The sequence below is a fragment of the Sciurus carolinensis genome, chromosome 19, assembly GCF_902686445.1.
Source record: "Sciurus carolinensis chromosome 19, mSciCar1.2, whole genome shotgun sequence".
NCBI classification, from domain to species: Eukaryota; Metazoa; Chordata; class Mammalia; order Rodentia; family Sciuridae; genus Sciurus; species Sciurus carolinensis.
Genome location: NC_062231.1, coordinates 14,383,420 through 14,409,385, shown reverse-complemented (window position 1 = coordinate 14,409,385; position 25,966 = coordinate 14,383,420). Strand labels below are relative to the sequence as shown.

The window sequence follows — 25,966 nt, the reverse complement described above, 5'->3', positions numbered from 1 at the left end:
TTTGCTGAAGGGGCAAAGCAGGGCCACAGCACCTGTTCAATTCCAGTAGCTCTCCCCTTATCTCTGGTTACCTATAATCAACTGCGGTCAAAAGAATTCAATGAAAATTCCCCCAAACAGGTCAGAAATTTTAAATTGCACATCATTTTGAGTAGAGAGAGAAAATCTCTTTCTGTCCTGCTCCATCCCAGCAGGATGGGAATCATGCCTCGGTCTAGCGTATTCATGCTGTATATGCTACCCACCTTTCAGGCACTTAGTCATCTTGGTTATCAGATCAACTGTGGTGGTATTGCAATGATTGTGTTCAAGAAACCCTTCTTTTATTTAATAATGGCCCCAAAGTACAAGATTAGTGATGCTGTAAATTCAGAGATGCCAAACAGAAGCCTTGAAGGGCTTCCATTAAGTGAAAAGGTAAAAGTTCTTCGCTTAATGAGGAAAGAAAAAGAATCACATGCTGAGGTTGCCAAGATCTAGAGTAAGTTATTGTTGTTCTTTTACTGTATCTACTTTATAAATTAAAGTACGTATTATTGGAAAATGCATAGTATATGTAGGGTTTCTGTGGTTTCAGGCATGTACTGAGGATCTTGGTATGTTTGCTTCACAGATAAAGGGGGGTTACATACAGGCCTTTAGAGAGCACCTACTATATGTCAGGCATCAATTTAGGTTCTGGGATGTAGCATGAGCAAAACAAAGACTCACCCTGATGAAGCTGACTGTGCAAACAACCAAATAAGCAGAACTTATTACATCAAGTCGAGACCATTCTCTTAAAATGCCTGCAGAGTGTGTGATTAGAGAGTGTCTAAGGGTCAAAGTGGGTCTCTCTGAGGCAGTGGGATTTGAGCAGGGACCTGAAAGATGAGGCAGTGATCTGTGGTTGTCAAGAATAAACTGTGAGACCAAGGGATCAGTGGGGGTGGGGAGTGACCCCACACTGGGAGAATATATGCATGTTTGGAAAACGGCCAGGTAGCCAGAGAGGCTGGAGCACAGCAGAAAGGACCTGGACCTTTCTAAAGGGTTTAAAATGATTCTGTAGGATGCCTTGACAGGAGTCGTACACTTGGGTCTAGGAATAAGGCAGAGCCCCCAAGTTGTTAGGGGGAGGTGTATGGTGTGGTCCAGGTGTAGGAACCTGAGGAAGAGGGAAGTTGGGGGGGACTGGGGCTTTCAGCTGTGGGAGAAGGCAGGGGCAGAAGCAGTCTTGGAGGGTGATGGGTCCCTTGGCTTGGCCCTGGCATGCGCTGAGTTCAGGTAAGAGACCTGTCCCTCTGATTTATTAACATTTCTGCAGACACCCACCCGATGTAAGGTACCTTCTAACCTCACATGTCCTTGGAGGGCTTTTCCTGATAGAGGCAGATGGGAAGCTCCAAATTTGCCTGGACTCCATTTTTTTTTTTCCTAGACAGCAGTAGCAGCCAAGTTAGCAATAGCTGTCAGCGTTCAGCTGCACATATGCTTCATCCCCAAAATCTCACTTGTGGAAGTTTATTCTGGGACATGACCACATTAATTATGTACATCCTGAGCATGTCCATGGCAGCACTGTTTGTGGTACTTAAAAGGAAAAAAAAAAAGACAAAGGACACTTGTAAAATGGCCCTAAATATGATACCCATTAGATAAGTTATTAACTACAAAAAATTAATGAGGCAGAAGTTGTGTTAATATAGAAACGGTTTGTAAAACTAAAATGAAAAGGTGAGGTATAGGAAGTTGTATGTGCAGGTTGAATATTCTCATCTGAAATGCTTGCGAGGAGACGTCTTTTGGACTTTTCTTTTTGGTTTTGGACTATTTGCATATCCATAACGAGATATCTTGGGAATGGGACCCAAGTCTAAACACAAAATTCATTTCTGTTTCACATACATCTTACAGAGCCCGAGCATAATTTCATACAATATTTTTAGCATGCCTGCATTTCGACTGTGACTGTCACATGAGGTCAGGTGTGGAATTTTCCACTTTTGCTATCATGTCGGTCCTCACAAAGTTTCAGAGTTTGGAGCTTTTCAGACTTTGAATTGTCAGATTAGGGATGCATAAAAATATACTTGTATGCCTTTATGCCCAGAGGACATCTCTGGAAGGACACACCGGACACTATTCATAGATTACCTAGGACTAGAACCTGGGGACTAGAAAAGAGATGGTGGGGGCTGGGGATATAGCTCAGTTGGTAGAGTGCTTGCCTAGCATGCACAAGGCCCTGGGTTCGATCCCCAGCACCACCACCAAAAGGAAAAAAAAAAAAATAGAGGAGATGGAGAGAGAGAGAGAGAGAGAGAGAGGAAGAGAATTAAAATCACAGCCCAGGTTTTACCCTGCTAATCTTTATATATTTGTTTACTTATCAAATCAGTCTTATTAACATTGGCTCATTTAAAATTTAAATTAGCCCTCTGAGGTGAGCAGAAGAAGAAATCTCCATTTGCCCTTAACTAAGGGCATGATTTTGAAGGCACTGAGGGATTGCCCCAGCTCCTGTACCCAGAACCCAAAGCCAGCCCCTCTTTGGTTCCCAGCACCCTTGGGGCAGCCCCAGTGTCTGCTGCCTCTTGCTGAGTGTGCTGATCCTGGACACAGAGACACTCATCTTCTCTTTAAGCAGGGATCCTTTTGCTCTCCGTCCCCACCAGTGAAGCACGGAGGACCCCTGAGTGCAGTTAAGGGGAACAGGGAAGAAGTCAGGAGATTCACCAAAGCAAACCCAAATCTGCACATTGTCACCAGAGCAGGATTGTGACCATTTTATTCTAATTGTTGAATATTTAACTGATTGCAAAAACAGTAAATGACATAAGCAATTAAAACCTAAAGGTATATATTTGTATAACAGATTATAAATAGCTTGTAAACGTGTTTCTCCCCACTCCAACCCCTAAGAGATCATTCTGTTAACAATTCAGAACCTGCTGGCATTTGACTGTACCTTTAGAATCATTCTTCTCTCTTTAAATTCTGTACTGTCAAAGGATGTACGTTTCTGGGTTCAGAAATCTAATTAACCTCTTATACCAGTTCCCTTTCATAGTTGTCACTTCTCCAGCCGATCCTTGGTTTCCTTACTGCAAAGGTGAGCTCTGTCTTTTTTGTTTTTTTGGAAGAAAATGTAGAAAGTGTATTTAAGTAAAAGAAGAAAAAACACAATAGGATTTCAGTTTCCAATTTGCTGAAGTAGGGGGAATCATTGCCAAAGTTCAGCATTCCAGCTTCCTTGTGTCCACTGGACCCTCTGCTGGTGGCCAACCCAGAAACCCGGAGCAAGCTTTCCATTCATCGAGTAGCATGAAGCACTCCTCCGCTGCCAATGAAGTTCAAGGGGTGGAGGCCCGAGGGAGAATCCAAGGTCTCTCTCTTGCCCCTACAGGAAGCCCACTTCCTTTAGTCATCCACACTTGGGGTGTTTCTGGGCCCAGAGCCCCTTGTCCAGGAAGGACTTCGGTTCATGCTTCTGAGGATGATGCAATCACAGCCCCTCACTGCAAACCCCGCTCAGGGAAGAGGCACTGTCTGGATGCACAGTTGTTGACATGCTATGTACTAGTGCCATGATGTGGTGTGGGGACCTAGAGACTTGGACTTAGGGGCCAAACAGCAAGAATTTCAGCCCAGTTCCTTCTACTTTTTAACCTTGGACTTGGTGCTGAAATTCCCTCACCGTCTTTATCTGCAAAATGGGAATAATTGTTATGGCAGAAGTAGTCATCACTATTGTTGTGCATTCTTGATCATTGAAGTAAAACTCTTTGCCGATGAAGTCAGCAAAAATGGGCATTTTTACCTTGAGGGTCTTCCACTCTTTAGTGGAAAAGAGCAATTTTCTAAACTGGTAGTTTTGTCTGAGGTTCCTTCTAGGTCCTAATGGAAGTAGTAGGGAAAGGGAGGTCATATTTAGTTATTAAGCACCTACTATGTACCCTGACCTTGCACACAGCCCTCTGGGCATGTTTCTTCCTTTAATCTACTTGCCCAGAGGATAAATGACATGACACCACTATCCAGATGCTCATCCCACACAGGGCATCTGAGAGGTTAAGGGACTTATCCCCAGCACCTCTCACAGTGAGCCAGAGCACCAGCAGGACTTTCACCTGGCCTCCGATCCCCCACCTGGATCTCTCTACTCTTGCATGCCCTTCCAACCTGCGCCCCCAATGCAATCAAATGCCTGTTTCCACAGGCACAGTATTTGCTTGGCATGTGGCTTCTCTCCACAGCCCAGTGCATCAAGCTCATGAAGGATGTTTTTCAGCAGGTGGAGAGTATATTTGATAGAAAAAGGAAAAGAGGGAGGAAGGAAGAAACTTACCAGCAGTGGCTTTACAGAAGGCCCCAGTGGGTGGCAGAAACAAACACAGCTGCTGGGTCATGTCTTCCTCAGGCTTCAAAGGGTTCCTTTAGGTTCAATGACTTGAATCTCGTTTTAAAAAGAGTACTGTGGCTTCCAGCCGAGCTGAATGTGAGACCCATCCTGACTCTAATCTGCTGTGAGGACAAGGGGTAAATTGATGCTGGCCTCTGGTGTGTACCCTGCAGCCCTCCAGTTGGTGGCAGGAGGCATTAATGAACCGATGACTTTAATTCAGGGTCAGGAACAGAATAACTCAGAAATGACTGTTGCTAAAGTGCTATGATTTGTTGTCTTCATTTCAGATTTTTTTTTGGTACCAGGGATTGAACACAGGGGTGCTTAACCACTGAGCCACATCTCCAGCACTTCTTTGTATTTTATTCAGAGATAGGGTTTTGCTGAGGACCTCGATGAGTTGCTGAGGCTGACCTTGAATTCACGATCCTCCCATCTCAGTCTCTCAAGCAGCTCAGATTATTTTTTATTACACTTTACAGATTTGTGTGTGCACGCGTGCACATACACATTTGCTCATCTGCATTTTGTACTCTTCTACTGAGTAGCAGATGACAACATCCAGGAAAGGGAAGGATCGTCCTCGCTGGGGGCAGTTTAACTCTTCCAACTCCTAGTGGGGACCTTTAAGAAGTAGTCCTGAACTTTCACTCCCTCCTGGGTAGAACAGCAGCACCACAGACAGACCCGAAGTTGAGTATTCAGCTTAAGATTTCCAATTTGATGCTAGTGCAAAAGTGATAAGCATTCAGTAGACTGGGTTTTTGAATCTTGAATTTAGATCTTTTGTCAACAAAGCGGTGTTTGGTCACATTCCTTCTCAGTGTTGGGCAAAGCACCCATCCCAGCTCCCAGCCAGCCTCATGATCACAGGGAGAAGCAAGTGACCCTGTACAGTATACCGTGTTGCTCAGCCACAATGCCCTGAAATTTAGGTGTATTCAGTTTAGGGTATTATCAACTTCATGAATTTATCAGATGGGATCTGATCATCAATCGAGGAGCATCCGTCTAATGCTTCAAGGTCAGCATTTAGGGAGTGGGGGGACCATGTGCATCCATCCCTCGGCCTCATGAGTTCCTCTCAGTCTGTGCACCCCCCACCCCACATTCACTTTTATTTTGGAGCTGAGGTGGGTACGGGTGACACTTGAAGAACAGAACAGAGGGGACCTTCAGCAGACCCCACTCCTACCTCCAGTGCTTCTCCTGAATGCCATCTAGCTGTGACCAATCATGGCTCTCCACACACAGACCTCAGAGGGGCCGAGTGGGGCAAAAGTCTAATGCCTTTGTCTGAACTCTCAGTTGCTCATTAATGCAGAGCTGCTGTACCTGGGGACCAGGGGTCTGAGGGGTCACTTTTGGGTGACCTAAGTCCTGTCAAGGAGCAGGTGTAAGTGTAGGAATCAAGACCCTACAATCCCAGGCCTGAGAGGGGTGAGGCCCTTTCTGCCGTATGGGATCTACCTTTCTTGTGTGGGAATGGGCTGCTATAACCTGTGCTGGGTTCCAGAAGTTGCAGCAGCCCTGCTTCTGTTTCTCAGCCTTCCCCTGCTGTACTCTGTCCCCTGACTTCCAGTACCTCTATCCACTTCTTCCAAGGAGGTACAAGTTTGGGTGGCTTTCCTCTGTGTTCCTGTTGCTCAGAATAGTCCCCACTTCAAGAGTCTCCTTTTCTCCCTCCCTCCGCTTCCCTGGGTCTCTCCCTATAGCAAGGGAGGAGCAGGACAGGCAATGAACTTGGGTTGGGGAGGCTGGGGTGCAGGCACAAAAGCATCCAGTGCTTTATCCCAAAGTGTGTTCTGCATGATGTCAGTTAGTACCACCGTTCCCCTTTATCCTTGGGGGATACATTCTGAGACCCCCCCAGGAGATACCTGAAACTGTGGATAGTACCAAACCCTGTAATATTTTTTCCTATACATACATACTTATCCTAAAGTTTAATTTATAAATCAATCGCAGGACAAGATTAACAACTATAAAAACAAAACAGAAAAATTACAATATACAGTAATAAAATTGCCAGCATCACTGCTTATGTACTTTGTGGCCATTACCAAGTAAAATAAGGGCTAATGCAATGCAAGTTCTGAGGTACTGGGATAGTAGAGTTGATAACTGAGACAACCATTAGGTGACTGGCAGGCAGGTAGCATATACACTGTGGACACACTGTTAAAAGGATGATTCAGGTCCCAGAGAGGAGAAAGCAGGCCAATTCAAGAGTTCATCACTGTATTCAGAATCTTTTGCAATTGGAAACTTATGAATTGTTTATTTCTGGAACTTTCCATCTAATATTTTCTGACTATGGTTGACCATAGGTAACTGAAGGCTTGAATAATGGGGCAGGGAGTGGCAGGGCTACTGTATTGCTTTGGAAAAGCAAAACACGCTGGGAGGGTACATCTTTCCCAACAAGTTTTTAATGGGCTTATTGAGGAATGCCATAAAAGATGCACCTGTTAAGCAGACAGTTCAGTCATTCTGAGTAAATTTAGCAGGGTAATGCCATCCCAAGACTGGTTTCACCCAAATAGAACCTCTTGCACCCATTTACAGTTCATCTCCATTCCTGCTTCCAAGCAACTACTCATCCACTTTATGTCTCTGTGGATTTGCTTAGTCTAGATACTGTATATACACAGAATCCTAGAACTTGTGGTCTTTCACGATTGGCTTCTATCATGAAGCTTAAAAGGTTTATCCATGAAACCTATGGCATGCACGGATCAGAACAGGTTGTCCCTTATCTGCAATGCTTGGGACAAGAAGTGTTTCAGGTTGCAGATGATATAATATTTGCATATGCCTAATGTGATATCTTGAGGGTAAGTCCCAAGTCTAAGCACCAAATTAATTTGTTTCGTAGACACCTTGTACGCATAATGCGAAGGTAATTTTAGACAATACTTTCAGTGTGTCTGTGGTTTTTATTGTGACCTGTCCCTTGAAGTCAGTCTACTTGTGGTATTAGGTCAACACACAAAAAGTTTTAGATTTTGGAGCATTTTGGTTTTGAGATGAGGGATGCTCAACCTGTACTTTATTCCTTTTTGTAGATAAATATAATTCTGTTGCATGGATATATCGTACGTGGTTTATCCATTCATCAGTTGATGGACATTTGAGTGTCCCCCCCACGTTGGGCTGTTAGGAATAATGTTGTAATTTATAAGTTTTTGTCCAGTGTGTGTTTTCTGCTTCCTTGGATATATATCCAGGAGTGGAATCGCTGGGTTTTGCGTTTAACTTTTTACGAAAGTACCAAACTGTTTCCCAAAGTGGCCAAACTGTTTTACATTTCTACCAGTAACAGAATAGGGTTCCATTTCTCCACATCCCCCCCCCCACGGTCATATTGTCTGTATTTTGTATTGTAGCCATCCCAGTGGGTGTGACATGGCAATCTCATCATAATTTTAATTTGAGTTCCAGTGAAGAGCACTTCTAAATAAATTTGGGGAACATCAGGTTAGACAAAACTATATAGATGTGGACTTCTCCGAGAGTCTTTAACATTCTAATAAGTATTGAGAATCCCTAAGGAATTCTGGAGTGTGCAGTGTTTTCTCAAATGAGGTCCCAGTATGAACTGAGAAGCCAGGACGTCTAGGAGGATCGGTGTTCTTTGGGAATCATTAGCCTAGGACGGGGGTCAGCGAATTATCTGCCAATTCCCATCCACTGCTGTGTTTCTGTAAATAAAGTTTTATTGGAAGAGAGCCACACCCTTTCATTTACAAATTGGCGGTGGCTGCTTTCACTCTGCAGGGATTGAGCTGAATAGTTGGATAGGGCCTGTATGACCTGCAAAGCCTCAAGTATTTACTGTCTGGACCTTTACAGAAAAAGCTTGCTGAACTCTGGCCCAGGAGTGCCTGGTGCACAGGGAAGAGTCCACTTTACATGTAGGTGGACCTAACATTATGGCTGGGGACCAAGGAAGCACTCGGTGATCTGCTTGTGGAATGGATAGAATTTTGATAGCTGGGGAGAACCGGGAAGGACATTCCCTGCCAAGGGACCAGCAAGTTTCTTTCTTTTTTTAGTACTGGGGATTGAACCCAGGGGCACTTTACCACTGAGCTACATCTCCAGCCCTGTTTATTTTTTATTTTGAGGGTCTCACTATGTTGCTTAGGGTCTCACTTAGTTTCTGAGTCTGGCCTCAAAGTTACCATCCTCCTGCCTCAGCCTCCCAAGTCCCTGGATGCGTCACTGCACCCAGGTTTCTACAAGGATATAAGAAATTGAAGAGGTAGTGTCAGACTCCTCAGGCCAATTTGGGTTCTCTGGTCTGCTCCTCGGCTCCCAGGAGTCCTGACTCTACTCACAAAGATACAATTCTGGTTCATCTCGCCCAAGATAAAGTGGAGGTTCTCAACTCTTGTCTCTGAAGTTCGACACATACGGCTCCCTGTTCTGCCTCTGCCTTCCTGGACATGTCACCTCCCTAAGCCACAGTTTTCTCATCTGTAAAAATAGGAAGAAGAGTTACCCTCCCCTCAGAAGGTGAGGTGACCTTCTGAACTTGGCATGGTAGGCCCTAGTAGGCAGGTGGGAAATGCCAGCTGTCACCGCCCTCGTAGTCTTGCTACCTCTGGATAGTAATCTCCCCAAGAGCAGAGCCGACTGCTCATTCATCCCTGTAGCTTTGGTCCTTAGGGGTGCTCAGCATATAGGTGGCACCCAGTAAATGTCCACAAAATGAATGCACGGTACCAAGTTCTAAAATTCATGCTGAGAAGTGTCCTGGCTCTATCTGCATCCCCAGCTTGGTTTAGGGCCCTCTGCTGCAGACATTATAGGGGTGCCCCCATGCACGGGAAGAAGTGGGGAAACTTCACTTCCCTCTGCACTGAAAAGTGTGAGCAGAATCCCGAGGCGGCTCCCCGCCCCCAGGGCAGGAAAGGCACACTTGTTTTGGTGATGGGCCTTTTTTGTTGGTGTATTGGTTGCTTTGGGAGACCAAGCTAAGCTATTTATAGCTTCGCCCCTCCGCGCGCCAGCTTTTAGGGCAGTCTCTACGTCCCTGGCAGCACTTTCCTCCATGGCAGGTTAAAGAAAGGTGATCTGTTTGTGGACTCCGTGCAGCCCATGAAGATGAGGCCTCCCCAGGCCGGGCTGGGAGCTGTTCCCGCAAGGCCTCTCCCAGGCTCCCCGCTGGAGGGAGGGGCCGCGCTCTTCTCCAGCAGGGTTGTCTCTGGTCACACCAGCCCTGGCTGCTCTGGGAGGCCTCTCCCCTGAGCCATCCCCTCTGGGTATGTGAGGCACTAAGAGGGAAGCAGGTGTGTCAGCATCAAAAAAGAACGAGGTTCCAAATTCTGGCATGGGCAAGCGGGGCAATTGGCTTCACCTCCCTGGGCTGCAGTTTTGCAATATATAAAAGGGGTCAATAGTCGGCCCTCTGTACCCTTGGGTTCTGAATCCCAGGATTCAACCAAGCATGGATTGAAAATATTTTTAAAAAATCCATCAGGCCTTTTTCTTTTTCCTTGTCATTTTTTCCTAAACGATACTGTACGTTAACTATTTACATAGCACTTGCGTTGTCTTGGGCCATGGCAGCGATCTAGAAATAACTTAAAGTGCACAGGAGGATGTGCACAGGTTATACTCAAGCAAATACTGTGCCATTCTGTATAAGGGTCTCAAGTTTTCGTGGACGTGGTATCTGCAGAGCTCCTGGAACCAGTGCCCTGCAGAGGCAGAGACCACTATGACGATTCCCTAGCAGCAGCTACTGGCCGAGCACAGGGAGATGGGGACCTCTCCCCTGGCACCCGCCATAGTCCCCTCCACTGCCAGCTCCTTCCCATCTCTTCATGTGGAAGCATATGGTTTGCTTTTATGTTCGCCTCTTGGTTTCCCCGACTCCTTCCCTCCCTCCCAGTCCTGTGGAAAGAACGTCTCTGAGCCTGGCTCATCTAACACCTCCACCTGTGGGATCTTTCCCTGCCACCGTCTCAAAGCCTCTACATGCTTTCCTCCTCTCATCCTCATTCCCCTCTGTATGTGAAACGTCTCCCTCCCCATGCACCATCCCTGTCACTCCAACCTGAAAACACACTTAGGTAAGAGAGGTCGTGAACCCCATGGCCCCTGTAGCTACCCTGCAGAGCTAAATCTCCTAAAGGAGCCACCTCACTTAGGGTCTCTCTTCCCATCTGCTCCCCACCCAGTTCCCCTCGCCAGGCCCTTCTCTCCCTGTCACACCAGGCTGCACCAAAGCATTTGGCACTGAGCTGCTTGCCCCCAGGAAACTCCGTCTCCCTTTGCCTTGGTGGCTCGCCTCATGTGGTCACTCCCCTGGCTTTCTGCACACTCACTCTTTGCCTCCTTCAAGCGCTCCTCCATTCCTCCCTCTGCTGCCCTCGAATGTTGCAGTTCTGAGGACTCAGGTGCAGGCCCTCTTCCCGGCTCTCTCAGGTGTCCTCCAGTGTGACTCTCCTCCCTGCCTCTCTCTTCAAAGCTTTGCATCCAGAGACCCAGTAGCCTCTGGGTAGTGCATGGATCTGGTGGTGCCCCCTAACCCACCTGCACCTCAGAATCATCTTGTCTCAATGATTGACCACTTATCTCCTTCTACTTCACCCTGCTCAGCCGATGACCTGCTCTCTGTCCAGGCGTCCGTGTGGCATGAACCTGGTGCCAGCCCAGCCCTCTTTTTTCCCCCACGACCCACCATGCCAGGCAGTCTCTTTCAGCCTCTGCTGCATTCAAATCCATTCATCCCTTTCTAGTACCTTTCCCCTACCTGGATCTAGACCCTCCCCATTTATTGCCTGAAGGCAAAATCCTCTGCACTGGTCACCCTGTCCTGTCCCACCCTTCCTGTCCATTCTTCCTGCTATAGCCGAAGAGGGTTTCCTGAAACATGCATCTGGTGGGTTCTCATCCCTATTTAGACCCTTCTGGGCTTTTGCCATCCTCAGAATGCACCCCCAGCCCCTCAGCAAGGCCTACCCTTCACCTCACCCTCGCCCCTCTTGTCATCCTGTCATGGCTGCACTGACCAGGTCCGCCATGCCCTTCCTTGGCCTTGCTGAGCTTTCTCTGCAGCCTACCAGCTTTTGCCTTTGGCATGAGCCCCAACTGTCCCCACCTTCTTTGCTAACTTTCCTCCTACCTTTAAGGACCCCATCCCTACCCTCCCACACCCTGATACTGCCCAGGAGGGTCCCCTGCCATGTCTTGGGGCTTCATCACCCTCACCTCTCCATGCTCTGCTCTGACTGCTTTCTTCTCTGCCTTTCCTATTAGGTCATGAGCTCTTAAGAACCTCTGGGCTTGGTACAGTAACTGGTGTACTTGATGGTACTTTCATAAGAATTACTTGAATAAACTAATACCTACATGAATGATTGGTGTTATATACTCCTTTTTATCTGGTGCACAGAGACATTTAAGCTAGTTTTGGGGTGTGCATGGTCTGTAGCTTTAGTTTATAAAGAAGAAGACAGGCAGTGGGCATTTCAGGGTTAAGAGGAACCCAGGAGCTAGCCCTAAGGCAAAAAGTGTGGGCTCTGCAGCCGGGATTCCTGGACTGTAGTCCAAGCCCTGCTGCTTGCTCATGATGTGACTCTGGGTGAGTTCCTTAGCACCTCACTGTCCCATTCTCGAGGTGGTGATGACTTTTGAACTATCTCAGGGATCATGGAAGGGTTAGATTCATGCATGCTTGGAGAGCCATTGAAGGTAGGCATCTTTATTCCCATTTTACAGATGAGGAAGCTAAGCCCCAGACAGGTGATGTCACTTATCTCAGGTAGAGAAACTGGCAAGAAGCAGAACTGGGATTTGAGCCCAGCCTGTCTCTGCATGTGCCAAGGGCTGGAGCTACCTGGATGCTATACCTCTAAGCTCTGAGATTTCAGCCTCTGGGTAGAAATCTCCAGAAATATGTTCCTATGGCCTGAAAACGTTGCTTCATGAAGAATCTGCTCCAGGGGCTGGCATTGTGGCTCCATGGTAGAGTGCTCACCTAGCGTGCATGAGACCCTGGGTTCAATCCTCAGCACCTCATAAAAAAACTAAAGAATCTGCCCTAGTGCCTGGCATATGATAGAGGTACAATAAATATTATTTGCATACATGAATGCCCCTGGAGAGCCCCAGCTCGTCATCAGCATTTCCTGTTCCCTGAGTGCTGTCGGGAGGTCCATTCCTGGGTCCTTATTGGCCAGCATGTTGGCAGTGAATTCTTCCTTATTCAGACCTCTCTTCTGTCCCAGCGCTTCATCAGGGAGGGTCATTAAGAAAACTTTTTCCCAGGAAGAGCTGCGCTTTCCCCCAAGTCTCAGAGACGAGTGTCCCAGCCCCCACACTCTCAAAGGCTGCCCTTGTGGGTTTCAAAACAACCCCGCAACCCGGCAGGCAGAGAACTGGCTGCTGAGCCCCCTCGTTCTCTGAAATCCAAAGAAGGTCCATTCTGGGTGAAAATCGTCACTAGTAAATTCACCTTCCACGCCTTTTAGTACTCTGCTTCCCATTCCAAGAATGAGATCGTTCAGTTATACGTGAGGGCACCAGAGCAGACTGCGGGACTCAGAAGTTGGTAGCATCCAGAATGTGGAAGAGGGGGGACCAAAGCCAGCCCACTCCTGGCAGCTCTGCCCATTCTTTCTCACTCCATCCCTATGCAGTTTTCATTTTCAGGTCCCCGGTTCAGAAGACAAGCATATCTGCATGGACGGGGTCTGGGGTTGTGGTTTAGTGGTAGAGCACTCACCTAGTACATAGGAGGCACTGGGTTCAATCCTCAGCACCACATATTTTTATATATGAAAGAATGCATGGATATGTGTGCATGCACCCCTCCTGGTAAGAGACAAGTTCTGAGTCTGGAGTGGAAGAGTCAGGGCACACAGGTTATTACCATCTGAAGCAACCCAGTTCCCTGGGTTATCCCTTCTCATTCACCACCTGCTGGGCTGTCATTGGGAGTGCTTGGGGTGACAATATGTAAGGCAGTACATATATGTCAACTGTGAGGCTCCTAATCTGGGGAGGAGAGTGTCAGTGAGCACCCTCAAATTCCCTGAAGAATTTTGGAAATGACCATTTCTGGGGAGAATTCTATCCCTGCAAATGATTACTCAAAGGATCTATATAGGGTGAGCAAGAAATAAACTTTGTTCTTTTATACTATTGAAATCTTTGGGGGCTCTTGTTTCTGCAACATAACCCAACCTATCCTGACTACTTCAGAGGGTCCTGGAGGAAGTGATAATTGAGCCATACTTTGAAAATGAGAGCAACTGAGCCAGGAGAAGAAAAAAGTAGACGTTTCCTTCCCAAATTCCATTCTAGGAAAAAAATAGATTTAAAAACTACTTGGGGGCAGGCTGAGGAGGTAGCTCAGTTGGTAGAGTGCTTGCATTGCAAGCACAAGTCCCTGAGTTCAATCCCCAGCACCACAAAAAACAAACAAAAAAAACAAAAACAAAAAATACTTGGGGGCTAGGGTGGTAGCTCAGTGCTAGAGCACTTGCCTAGCATGTATGAGGTACTGGGTTTGATTCTTAGTACCACATAAAAGTAAAATTTAGTAAAAAGATTCATCAACAACTAAAAAGTATTTTTTAAAAAAACAAACAAAACACTAATTGATGGCATTTGTAGCTCATTCCATTATGACCAGGAAATCTACCTCTGTGGTGCTCAACCTCACTGTGCTTAAGAAACTCAGTCTGTAGCTCACTGGAAGTCATTCTGCAAAGATTGGGGTTCCATGGGTCTGGGGTGGGGTTCAAGAATGTATCTCTGGCAAGCAATCCAGGGACCATGCACTGGGATATGCTTCTGTTATAATATAGATTCTCTTAAAATCCTCTTCTATAATAATGCCTAAAGTTTTTAAACAAATGGAAGCGGAGAGACTGCTAAAACCAAAGAAGCAAATCAAGTAAAGGTCATTATCATAAATGAGCAGCTTCCTTCTTGGAAGAAGTAGTAATTTGAGTTTCTTTTCTATCTAACTTCTCCTAGTAGAGTGTAGGAGTCATCTCATGCTTACCTTTAATCCTCAACATCTAATATCATGCCTGGCACATAGTAGGTGCTCAGTAAAGCTGTATCAAAGCAGCTGCTCCGCTTCTCCGAGGATGGATCCAAAAGCTGGTTTCCTTTCGAGTAACTCTGAGTCTGCACACAGTCTGATTTTGTCTGGGGCCTGCCTGATTTCGCCCGTGGGGGTTGGGGCTTGAGGGAGCCTGCCGACCAGTGCTAATTGGTGTCATTGAGTAATTAATGCAGAATCAGGCCCCGAGCGGATTCCCAGGGAGACAGACACTGAAGGCTGCTTTCATGCTTGGTGGGATGGGAGCTCCTTTCTCAGAGGACGTTCTCAGAGCACCGAGGCGACTGGCACAGACTGGTGGTGGGGGGGGGGTTGGCAGCCGGAATGGGGTTCGTGGAGCAAGTTTGGGGAGGGGGTTGTGTTGGTGCCATGGTTCTGCACAATATGGAGCGTGGCGAGTTTGACTTTAAAAAAACACAAACCCCAGGCATGGGCTCTGGGAGCCAGGCCTGTGTTGACTCTGAAGAATTGATGGGTTCCAGGGGAAAGTCTGTGACTGGAGGCATTCGCTCAGCACACCCAGGGTCCCACTCTCCTATGACCTGGGCCCTCTGGATACACTTACCCCTTGGCGTGATATTAAAGCCTCCCCCAAACACCCAACTCACTCTTCCCAAAGTGCGCCCTGCCCCTTCTTCCAAGTTGAGCTCAGCCCGTTTCCTTGACCTGAAACGATCTCCATTCCCTCTTTCTCTTGGCTCAGTTCCACTCATCTTTCAACGTGGGGTTCACACATCACTTCTACCAGGAGCATTTCCAAAATCCCTGAGGCAGTCAGGATGGGTTGGTTTTTGCTGCAGTAACAATTGCCCAGAAATCTACACAGCTTAAAACAACAGAGTTTAATTCTTGCCCACTTGTTCTGTGACTTGGGATGGCATGAGAACTCAGGTAGTCCTTCAGGGACTCAGGCTTCTCAAGGCTCTGTCTTAACACTTGTTTCAATAACAATAGCAAGAGACGCTGGAGAACCATGCCACCTGGCTCTGGAAGCTTATCTCTGAAGTGACTCTTGTTCCATCATTTGCCAAGCAATGGCCAAAGCAAGTCCTGTGGCTACCCTTAAGTTTGTCAGGATGGGGATAGATAGTCTCCCCTAGGAATATGGAATTTTATGGATGGTAATATGGTCTCCTAGGCACCCCCAAGATAGGTAGGTGCCTCTAGTTTTCCCTAAGCCCCTGTATATTATGTCTGTTCCACATAATTTTGCCCCCAGGAGAGTGGATACACAGAGGCAGGGTGCTAGTTCTTGTTCCTTTGAGACACCCATGCCCAGCCCAGGGTTTGGCTTAGAGAAGATGCTTGGCAAATGGCAGGGGTGGGTGTGTCCCTTCTCTGCAGGCCTTGACTTTGCTGCATGTGGCTGCAGTGGGCCCCCTTCAGCCCCATGACTCTCTACCTGTCCCTCTGCAGGCGCCGGGTCCTGGCCATCTCCGATGGGATTGAGCACATTGGGAACCTCCGCTGGGAACTGGCCTTGTGTCTCCTGGCAGCCTGGACCATCTGCTACTTCTGTATCTGGAAGGGGACTAAGTCAACAGGAAAGGTAAGGGGGTCTCATCTTTGAGTGTCCACGGACGGGAGATGTGAATTGCCCTTGTGCAAGCTCACAGATGTCCGGGACCATGCCACAGAGTTCTGATTGCAAAGACCAACTTTTCCAGTTGGGTGGTAGGAAGAGCACTAGATGGGAAGTCCACTCAGGAGTTAGCTCCACCATGTATCTGCTGCACACCTCAGGGTTGTTCTCTCATACCTTCAGAGCTTCTGTTTGCTCATCTGTGAAATGTCTGATCTTTGTGAGTCAAGAGCCATGTAAGGTAAGGTGGAGTTAAAGTGGGTCGAAAACTGGGACATGCTAAACTGCCAGGATTGATTCTTTTATCATCAAGACATGGCTCCAGGCGTGCACTAGGGCAGGGGGTGCTGGCCATCGCCACTGACAGGTCCCCAGATCTCAGATTGTCTTTCTCACTCACCTATCATCTGTGGAGGGAAGAGCAATGGCTTCCATCCTGCAGCCTCACTGTGCCACATGCTCCAGGTGGGCCTCCAGGATTGCCACCTGGTTAGGGGCAGAGAAGTGGAAGAAGGTGACTGGCTCGTAATCACCTTGGCCTGGAAGTTGCATGTGGCTCTTCAGCTGACTGGCCTCTGGCCAGAACCTGGAGCTCTCCCTTACCTAACTATAAGGGAAGCCAGGAATTGTAGGGGAGCCCAGAAACCTTTGGTCAGTGAGTGTACCGTGTGCTACAAGGATCAATACAGAGGTTATAAATGTGAAGTTCCTGACTGAATCCTGCTCAGTTATGTATTTTACTTAGAAAAAAGAGGGGGTGGGGCAGAGGGAATTAAATGTCAACATTTAGAAATTAGGAGATTTCACATGGAAAAAAAAAATCTGGTTCTCTTGTCCTTTGGACAGTAAGATTTGGCTACACCAGACTTTGCTTACCCCCAGCAACATGTGAGTGAGTGAGCAGTAGCCTCCTCCTCTGAGAGTGTTCTGGATGACAACAGTCCCTGCCATTCCTTGTCACCCCTGATGCTGTGACTAAGTGCCGGTGCTGTTAGTTTCCTCTTTCTTGCGTCCCAATAAAGAGGCAGATGAAGTATTCTATGTGCCTGCGTCACCCTGACCATGTCATTTTTGGTTGTGATAGGATGTTTCTCTTAAGCCGTGTCCTAAGTGTTTGAGATAAAGCCTTCAAGGAAAGAGGAGCTTAACCACTTGGGGCCTTTATGCAAAACACGGGTTTTCTGTTCCTATGGGGTGGGAAGGATGAAGAGGAAACTGCTAGAATGTGAGAGGTAGGCTGACCTACAGGGGGAGGTTAGGAGAACACAGCTGCATGTCAAGAAGGAGGATGTACTAAACCTAGTCAGACGGGTGACTGCAGAAAGTAGAACGGGAACACGCAGGTCCCTTCAGCCATGGTGGCTCTGCTCATGCTTGCTTTCTCTAGCTTGTATCATAAAGGCAAAAGGACTCTTCTCTTTTTCCAAACATGAGATCGTTGCACTTTCCTTCAGTCTGCATCCATGCTGTTCTTCATTCCCCTCTTTGCCACCTCTTCTGGCCAAAGAAGAGGGGACCAAGTGGAGGGGTTAAGAAGCAGGGTCTGGAATCAGCATTCAAATCCCAGGTCTGTCACTCACTCGCCATGACCTTGGGCGCATGAGTTCACTTCTCCAAGTCTCCATTTCCCCTTCCATGAAACGAGGTTGGCAAGAGAGCTCGCCAAGTGAGAGTCAGTTGGGAGGATGTGCCATTGAGTGCTTAGCAGCGTGTGTGACTCATAGTTGATGCGGAGTAAATGGGGGCTTTTAAATTTTTTGTTTTATAAAGATAAAACGTACTCATTCAAGAGAAGTAGTTTCTGAGTATCTACCACACACCTGGCATTATTCACTGGGTATCCCAAATTGAGTACAGCACAGCTGGCATCCCACCCAGGTAACACATGGACGTGCCTCGTGGCCATGAAGAGAAGGGAGGAGGTACTGTTACCATGGCAGCCACCACCTCTTGGGATTTGATGGGGAGACCTGCAGGGCCTCGGCAGAAGGTGACTCAGTGTGGGTAGGAGGAGGGCTTCCTGAAGAAAGTTTTGGTACACGGCTGTACCCGCATGGGGCCTCAGTCTCTTGGGTCAAAGCAAAACGTGTTTCCATCCAGCCCCCTCAGGAGGAGGCTCAGTTCCTTGGTGGGGCCATAGGGCACTGGCTGGGTAATGGAGCCTTGAAGAATTCCAGTGAAAGAACTGGTTTCCAAGAAGGGCAGACAGGCTGCGGTCTTGGAAATCTCAAAGAGGCTTATGGGGACTGTGAAGAAGTAAGCGTTCATGCTGTCTTCTACAGGCTTGGCATTCTGCTGGGGAGTTTTCCCTCTACATTAGTACATCACATCTCCCCAGTGGCGGAGGTCATTGCCATGTTCTACAGGTGGAGAACCAGAGGCTAGGAACCATTAAGTAGCCTGGAAATAGTGCTATGGCAACTCTGTACCTCAGCACTGACCACAGAGCTACTCGAACCTTGCCTCTTTTGGGCTCTTGATTGACATGGGAGCCTTGTGGTGTTTTGAGTGATCACCCTACACACATCTTCCCAAACCTCCTTTCTCTCATCTCTGGTAGAAGTGGTAATGGTAGCAATAGTGACAGTGATCTGCAGTAAATAGCTGACTATTTATTGAGCACCTTATCCTGTTTCACATGCCTGTTCCACTCAGGCCTTGGAAACAACCAAGTGAGGCAGGAGCTATTAGCATCCCCATTTTACAGATGAGGAAACTGAGGCTTGGCAGGATTAAGTAACTTGTCCAAGGACCCTCTAGAAGGAAGCAGAATATTGGGATGAAATCCAAGCATTGGTGACCGCACAGCCCGTATTCTGAATACATCATTGTTATACTGTCCTATGCAATGCAGGGATAATGATGATTTTCCTGTGTGCTGGTTAGGAAGAGGTGATTAATGAGATAGCTTAGCATATAATAAGAGTTCTATGATTATTTATTGCAGTATCTAAATGGTGCTTTTAAGGGAAATGCTGAAATCCAATGAGCCAAGGATTTTCTTCAAAGCTAGGTTCCATATATTGCTGTATGATCCATGCCCAAGGTGAACATTAGCATCCATGACAAGATATGGTTTGCCAGAGCTGTGAGACTCCTTGGAAACCATCTGGCCCACCACTTCCCTTATTTTATGCATGAACAAACTGAGGGTCACAGAGGGGGATGGACTTGTCCAAGGTCACATAGTGTCAGACCAGGAATGATAGCCCGGTACCCCAGGTTCCCAGAACTTTATAAATGAAGAGGTCCCCTGGGTCATGTCTTGAGGGGATCCAGGAGTCCCTAAATCATCAAGTGGACTCTTGAGAGGACAATGTGGCCTGTTTGTTCCTGTTTATTACTTGCTTCACCTTGGAGATGAGCCCAGTGGCCAAAGGTTTTTTTGGGTTCGGTACACAAACAGCTAAAAATAAAACACTGGTTCATCTGAGACTTCCAGAGTGGACAGAGGTGGCCTGTGGACCCTAGCCATGGGACCATGAGCAGAGCCACTCTTAGGGAGCTCTAAAGGAAGGACTCCATTTCCCCAGTACTGTCCAGGTGATAACTGAGTTGCCATTTCCTCTTCATCTGCTCCCTTGAGGTTCAAGCCTGCTTCCTGCCATCAGACCTTAGCAGAAATTTCTGTTTATAATAAATGTTCATTGAAGGGATTAAGTAACTTGCTCTGGTAGGAAGCAGAAGACTGGGATGAAATCCAAGCATTGGTTCCTAGGGGCCCTCTTATCTCCAAGGTGAAAACTCTACTTCCAACTTCAGCCCAATGCAGTCAGCACTTCCTGTGTTCAGAAGGTGGATGTCATAAAACTGGGCTTTCTGCTGACAGATTTGGGACCAGGTCACACATAAGCAGGTGAGGTCGTTAGAACACCACAGGTGAACAGCAGCACTCTCCAACAGGGTCATCAATGCATGGACCACAGAGGCTTTGCGGGCATCAGTGTCTCTCCCAGGGACAACTGACAACACAGAGGCTAGCATTCCAGATTGCTCCAGAGTCAGAAGAGCAATCCATAGTCTTAGATCCAGAACCTCCTTGGAGCCAGAGAAATAGTCAGTAGGTCCCAGCTTAAGTGTATAGCAAGATGCCTGCTCTGCACCTGTTGTTTTGTAAACAGGTAGAATGCCTGAGTCCCATCTGTGTGTTGAGCTCTGTGGAAGAGGGTGGGGATACCATGGTGAAGACAGTAGATGGTCTTGTCCCCACAAAGCCTGGAGCCCTCTAGGTCAGGACACAACCAGGTAAGCAGTCCTAATGCAGATAGTGCTACCTTTAAAAAAATATAATAGCTGAGCCAAACAGATCATAAGAACTGGGGATTCTAATGACTGAGAATTATCTACGGAATATTGCCACATTGCATATGAGAGCTGGAAGACATTTGGGTCTCAGTAAGTGGAAGCCCTGTTTTATGGGAAGTAGAGGCTCAGAGAAGGTTGTGAGGTTTGCCCGAAGCTACCTGCTTGTACAGGGGTATAGGTAGGATTCAAACCTGGGTGTGACCACCTTCCCTAAGTCAGATCTTCCTCTGTTCTGTACCTCCAGCAAGGAACAAATGTGCAGATTCAAGGCAAACACACTGTTTGTAGTTCTGAGCACGTAGAAGGTGCTTATTAATCTGTTTCTTGCCCTTCCCCAGTAAAATAGCTGCAGTTTTAGTCCTATGTAGCTATTTTTCTGCTCTCTAGACTCTATTGGAAGTTCTAGAAATTCCCTATGGACTTAAAAAAAGAAAAACTTTCTCAATCATATATTAAGTCCTGAGGAAACAGGATGCTGAAATGCTTGCTTGCTTCAGAAGTAAACTTCCAAATTGGGACTTGACAGCTTCCACTTTCACTCAGGATAATTGAAACCAAGTAACCAGAGTGTGGAGACATCTTTGTGGTTCTCCCACATATTCTTGCTTTATTGATCACCCAATTTCATCTTGGCCACTGCTGCCACCAGCTTCTCTTCCTGGTCTCAGAGACCAGAAGCTACTAAGTCATTTTGGGCAGCCACCCACACATTCAGCAAACATTGAGCATTCAATAGCTCCCCAGTACCTCTAGAGGGAAGACTGATCTCAGAACTGTCCCTTTTGTAGAAACATCTTGCTGGGATGCAGATGATACACTTGAAGTGCTTTATATCCTACAAAATAATAATTTCAAATTAATTTGAGGGGTGCCTCTTTTCAACTAAAGTATATGCAACAGTGTTACAATTTTGTGTTACTCTCCTAGTAACTCTATATATTTCTGTTGAAGACTGAAAGCCCTAAGCAACTTAGTGAGATCCTGTCTCAAAAAAATTAAAAGGGCTGGTCATGTGACTAAGTAGGAGAGCATCCTTGGATTCAGTCCCTGATTCAAAAAAAAAAAAAAAAAAAAAAGAAAAAAATGAAAGAAACAAACAAACAACAAAAGACTGAAAAAACTTTGTATTATTATGTATCCTCTTGTGACTTTGTTAGTCCTTGATATAATCTTATGATTGACTGTCTATGGCTTGAGGGCCAACTGCCTATGTTTATAAGTAAAGTTTTATTGGAACATGGCCACATCCATTTGCTCACATGTTGTCTTTGGCTGCTTTTGTGTTGCTAAAATGGCAGAGTTGAACAGTTGCAACAGAGACTGGGTGACCCACAAAACCTAACATATAGATTCAATATCACTGATTGAAAAATCTGATGTCCGAAATGTTCCAAATTCAAAGCTTTTTGAGCACCAAGATGACAATACAGGTGGAATGTTTTACATCATGAAATTGTTTTGTGCACAAAATTATTAAAAACATAAGTGGTTTGAGAAGGTGTATTTGAAACAAATGAATTTCATGTTTAGACTTGGGTCCTATCCCCACAATATCTCAGTTTATATATGCAAATATTCCAAAAATCAACCAAAAAAAAAATCCAAAATCCAAAGCGTTTCTGATCACAAGAATATTTTTCCTTTTTTTGGGTGGGGGGGGGGATAACTGGAAATTGAACCCAGGGGCACTGTACCACTGAGCAACATCCCCAGTCTTTTCAAAAAAAATTTTTTTTGAAACGGGAATCTTGCTAAGTTACTGAGGCTGGCCTCAAACTTGTGATCCTCCTACCTCAGCCTCCAAAGTTGCTGGGATTACAGGCATGCATCCCTACACCTGGCTGGTCCCCAGCCTTTTTGATAAAGTTGGGATATTCAACCTGTATTCAGGATCTGGCCCTTGACAGAAGTCATCTGTGAACCAATAGTATAGTATAGTCTCATGAACTAATTTATGTAAACTTTCCCACTTCACAAGAAATGCATATGTAAGTTGCTGTCATCCAAAGTATGACTGTTTGAATACCCAGAAGTGACACTGATGGTTTGCAGGGGAGAGCTTTTCAGAAGGAGCCTTAAAATCACAGCCTTTTAGCCCCAAGTGTTTCATCTTCTGTATCCAAATGCTCAAGTTTGCTAGGGATGCTGCTCATGCACACATTCATTCTGTCACTCATTCCATCAGTGTTTATCATGCACCTACTATGTTCCAGGTACTAGACTGGGGGTCCTTTTCTGTGGTGAGTGAGCCCGACCATGGAGCTTATGGTCTTGGGGGTCAGAAATGGAAAATAAGCTGCAGAAAATGCTGCAGGAGGGAGGGAGTGGGCAGTGGAAGAGAAGTATGAGGGTGGGACCTCCCCAAAGAGGACAGAGCCTCTACACACCACGGGAAGGACAGGACAGAATGGCTAGCTAAGGAGCACCTTGAGGTTCTCAAGTGGAGAGTTCCTGGTGAAATGAAGAGGCAAAATAAAGCCAGGGCTGGAATCAGTGATGGAGGGAGAGGGTGGCATGAGATGAGCAGAGAAGTGGGCAGCCATCAGACCTCGTGGGCCATGGGAAAGTGGGGAGGATTTCGTCCTGAGTGATGCGGAGAGCCACTGAATGTTTTTAAGCAGGCGGGAAGCATGATTTGGTTTTCTTCCTTCCAACCTGGTTCCACACCTGCTTGGTGTGGATGGATTGGTGGGGGACAGGCAGGGGCCACAGACATGTCTGTTAACAGATGATCAGGGATTTGATGGCCACAGAAAGGAGAGACGGTCAGATCCGAGCCCTCTTTCAGGTGGGTATCCTCTTCCTGTAGGGCCTGATGCTGTGTAGGGTTCTGAGACCTTCACCTTTTGAATGAGAGTGTCTGGCTTGGACGTTCTGCCCTTCGTAGACAGCTGTCCCCACCCACCAGATAGTCACAGTGTCCCCTCATGCTGCCCCTATGCTGCCTCCCCAACTGGCTCTTGTTCCCTTCTCTCCCTCCTGCCTGGTCCTCCTCCTGTCCTCCTCTTGGTGGATGATTTATGGATTTTTCCCCCTCGTTTCCTGGTCTCCAGGAGCAGTGGTTGGGAGGGGAGGGCCCTTCAAAAACAATTCTGATCCTTCCCCGCCTCCTCCCGTTGCCCCTTTAAAGGAAGCTGCAGGATTAGCTGGGATTTTAAGAAGAATCATGCCTTTTCACTGCTTTAGGACTCTGTTTTTATTCTTTTTAAAGCTCTAGGACACCAAGGCAGGAGGAAGGAAAAAAAAAAAAAAAAAAAACCCACACACAGACAGACACACTCACCCAGAAACAGCTGCAAATAGCCTTGAATTGATTTTTTTTTTTTCCATTGCTTTCCCTCATTCACCAACAAGTGGAAGGACTGGAGGTGACATAAGGACTCTCAAACAGACCATGCCGTCTGGATAGTGGTAATATTAGAGCAAAGGCTGGAAGGGATGCCTTCTTCCTCCAGGGATGTGTTCCGAGGCCTTAACTCATTCAGTCCTCATAACACACCTTAAGGAAGGCACCACGATTCTACCCATTGCACAGATGAAGAGACAGAGGCTCACCGGGCTTGAGCTTTCAGCCCGTGGGGGGATGAAGTCAGAATCTGTCAGGGTCAGCGTGGTGCCAGGTGGGCCCTGGGCTGATGGGAAGTTGGGCAGCAGTTTGCACACCCTGGAGCTGCCAGGTGAAGACCCAGCCTGGAGGGGCTGCGGGAGGCTCCTCCTTCCCCCGCCAGGGAAAACCATCGGGAGCCCCACACAGACAATTTATTCTTCAGGAGCACCCTATAAAGTGTCTAATGGGTTCAATGAGGCATAAAGCAAGAGTAAAGGGGGCAGAGGGAAGAAAAGGGAAAGATGTGTGAAAGAGCAGAGAACAGGCCCAGGAAAGGAACTGGGCAGCGCTGTCCCTCGGCCCTCAAGTGGCCTTTGTTGCTGCCTGAAGCAAGTAGGAGAGCGGCCTTGGTGGCAGGGCTCTCTCCCAGCGGCTGGGGCTGATGTCTGCATTCAGAGAGGAAACTAGAGCGTTCATGAGATGCATGCAGAGCACCCAGGCAGCCCGCTCGGGGAGATCCCCTGCCCCCGGGGCCCCCAGAACCCAAGAACACCCGAAGTCGCTGCTGAGGGGTCCTTTGTGCAGCACTGGGAGTGCTTCTCACACAACTGCGCTTCGGGGAGAGTGGTAGATGGTGACATTAAGTCAAAAAAGAGTTCAGCATCTCGATTCAGCCCTTTCTCTGGCCTTGAATGACGGGGCTTCACCTTTAGCAGGAACCCTGGCAGCGAGGAGACTTGGAAAGGAGGGAAGCTTTGCGACTCAGTAATACTGTCTTTATTAAAGCACAAAGGCCCCCCAAAGTCCGAGTGATTGCTGGAGGGGGGGGTGTTCTGTGGGGCTGGCCAGCTCTGGAGAAAGCTTCAGGGCTCCCGAGCGGGGCCTGGCAAGAGGTGGGCACTCTTAACCCTTACTGGGCACCTCCCAGGCACCTGGCGCTGTGTGGCCCGGCCCTGTGTGCACGGGTCTCCCAGGGATATGGAAAGTCACCTTCCCACGTGGCAGGCACAGAATCATCAAAAAGGCTCTGCTTTCAGTGCAAGACAAAACCCAGGGCCATTGGGAAAACGAAGCCAGGAACGAGTGAGGAATTTATTTTGCACCTACTGAATATGAGTGCTGTGAGAGACACAGTGAAGACACAGTAAAGGGGAGCAGGATGGGCAGGTGCGGGGAGTCAGGGGTCCTGCCCATCCTCTTGCCAGCTACATGCTTTTGTGGAGGCCACCCTGCGCTTTTCTGGCTCTGCCCGTGCATGTCATTTTACCTCTTTGGGTAATTTACCTCCCGTTTTCCCCGATGTCAGGGTTAGCTCCGTCAGTGTGGTAACCAGTAGGGAGTTGTCCCTAGCAAGAGGACAAGCCCATGTTGGGCATTCAGAACATGTGACGGAACTTTAAGACACTGTGGGTCAGACTGTCTAAAAGGCTCTGGGCAGGGGTGTCTTGTGGGCTGGTTCTGACAGGTGGCAGGAGCACTCATAAGCAAAGGTCCACAGGGGCATTTGAGTTGGCAGTGAGGGACACCAAACCTTGGCAGATAGTGGACTAGATACTTAAGTCACAGCTGGCGTATTACAGAGGCACCTGCTGTTGGCCAGCTTCTCCTCTCCCTTGCCCAAGTGGCTGGATGGGCTGGATGGAAGCTACCGTCTTCCTCCAGAGCACCTGCCAGGTCTCCCTGCCTCCCCATTCCCATCACCACCTGGGTGGACCAGCGTCCAGCTGGAGAAGAGAACCAGCAGGAGATAAGCCTGCACTGTGTGAGGATGCTTTAGTCCACAGAGGACCACATAGACAACGACGGTCACATGAGATTAATAACAAAGGCTGGAAAATACCTACCCCCTGGTGATGTCATCGCCATCGTAATGTCACAGCACAACGTATAACTCACGTGTTCAGGGGGATGCTGGTGTAAACATATCCAGTGCACTGCTGGTTGTGCCAAATACGATATACACAATCGTTTACAATGCGTACTTGATAAGAAGTGACCACGTTCCTGGTTGCGTGTTTCCTGTGCCATGCTCTTTAGGGTTATGTTAGAGCACAC

General features: G+C 47.4%; 1 protein-coding gene and 1 non-coding gene across 3 annotated transcripts in view; both read left to right on the top strand.

Moving 5' to 3' along the window:
• Positions 1-25,966, top strand: part of Slc6a11 (solute carrier family 6 member 11) — a 128,495-nt gene that overhangs the window by 15,272 nt on the left and 87,257 nt on the right. For both annotated transcript variants that reach the window (XM_047534767.1, XM_047534766.1), the window contains exon 5: positions 15,894-16,026. In XM_047534767.1, the coding sequence (XP_047390723.1) occupies positions 15,894-16,026 (133 nt within the window). The remainder of the gene's footprint in view (positions 1-15,893; positions 16,027-25,966) is intronic.
• Trnaa-agc (transfer RNA alanine (anticodon AGC)) lies at positions 2,180-2,252 on the top strand. The gene has a single exon. It is a non-coding gene; the product is annotated as a tRNA-Ala (tRNA).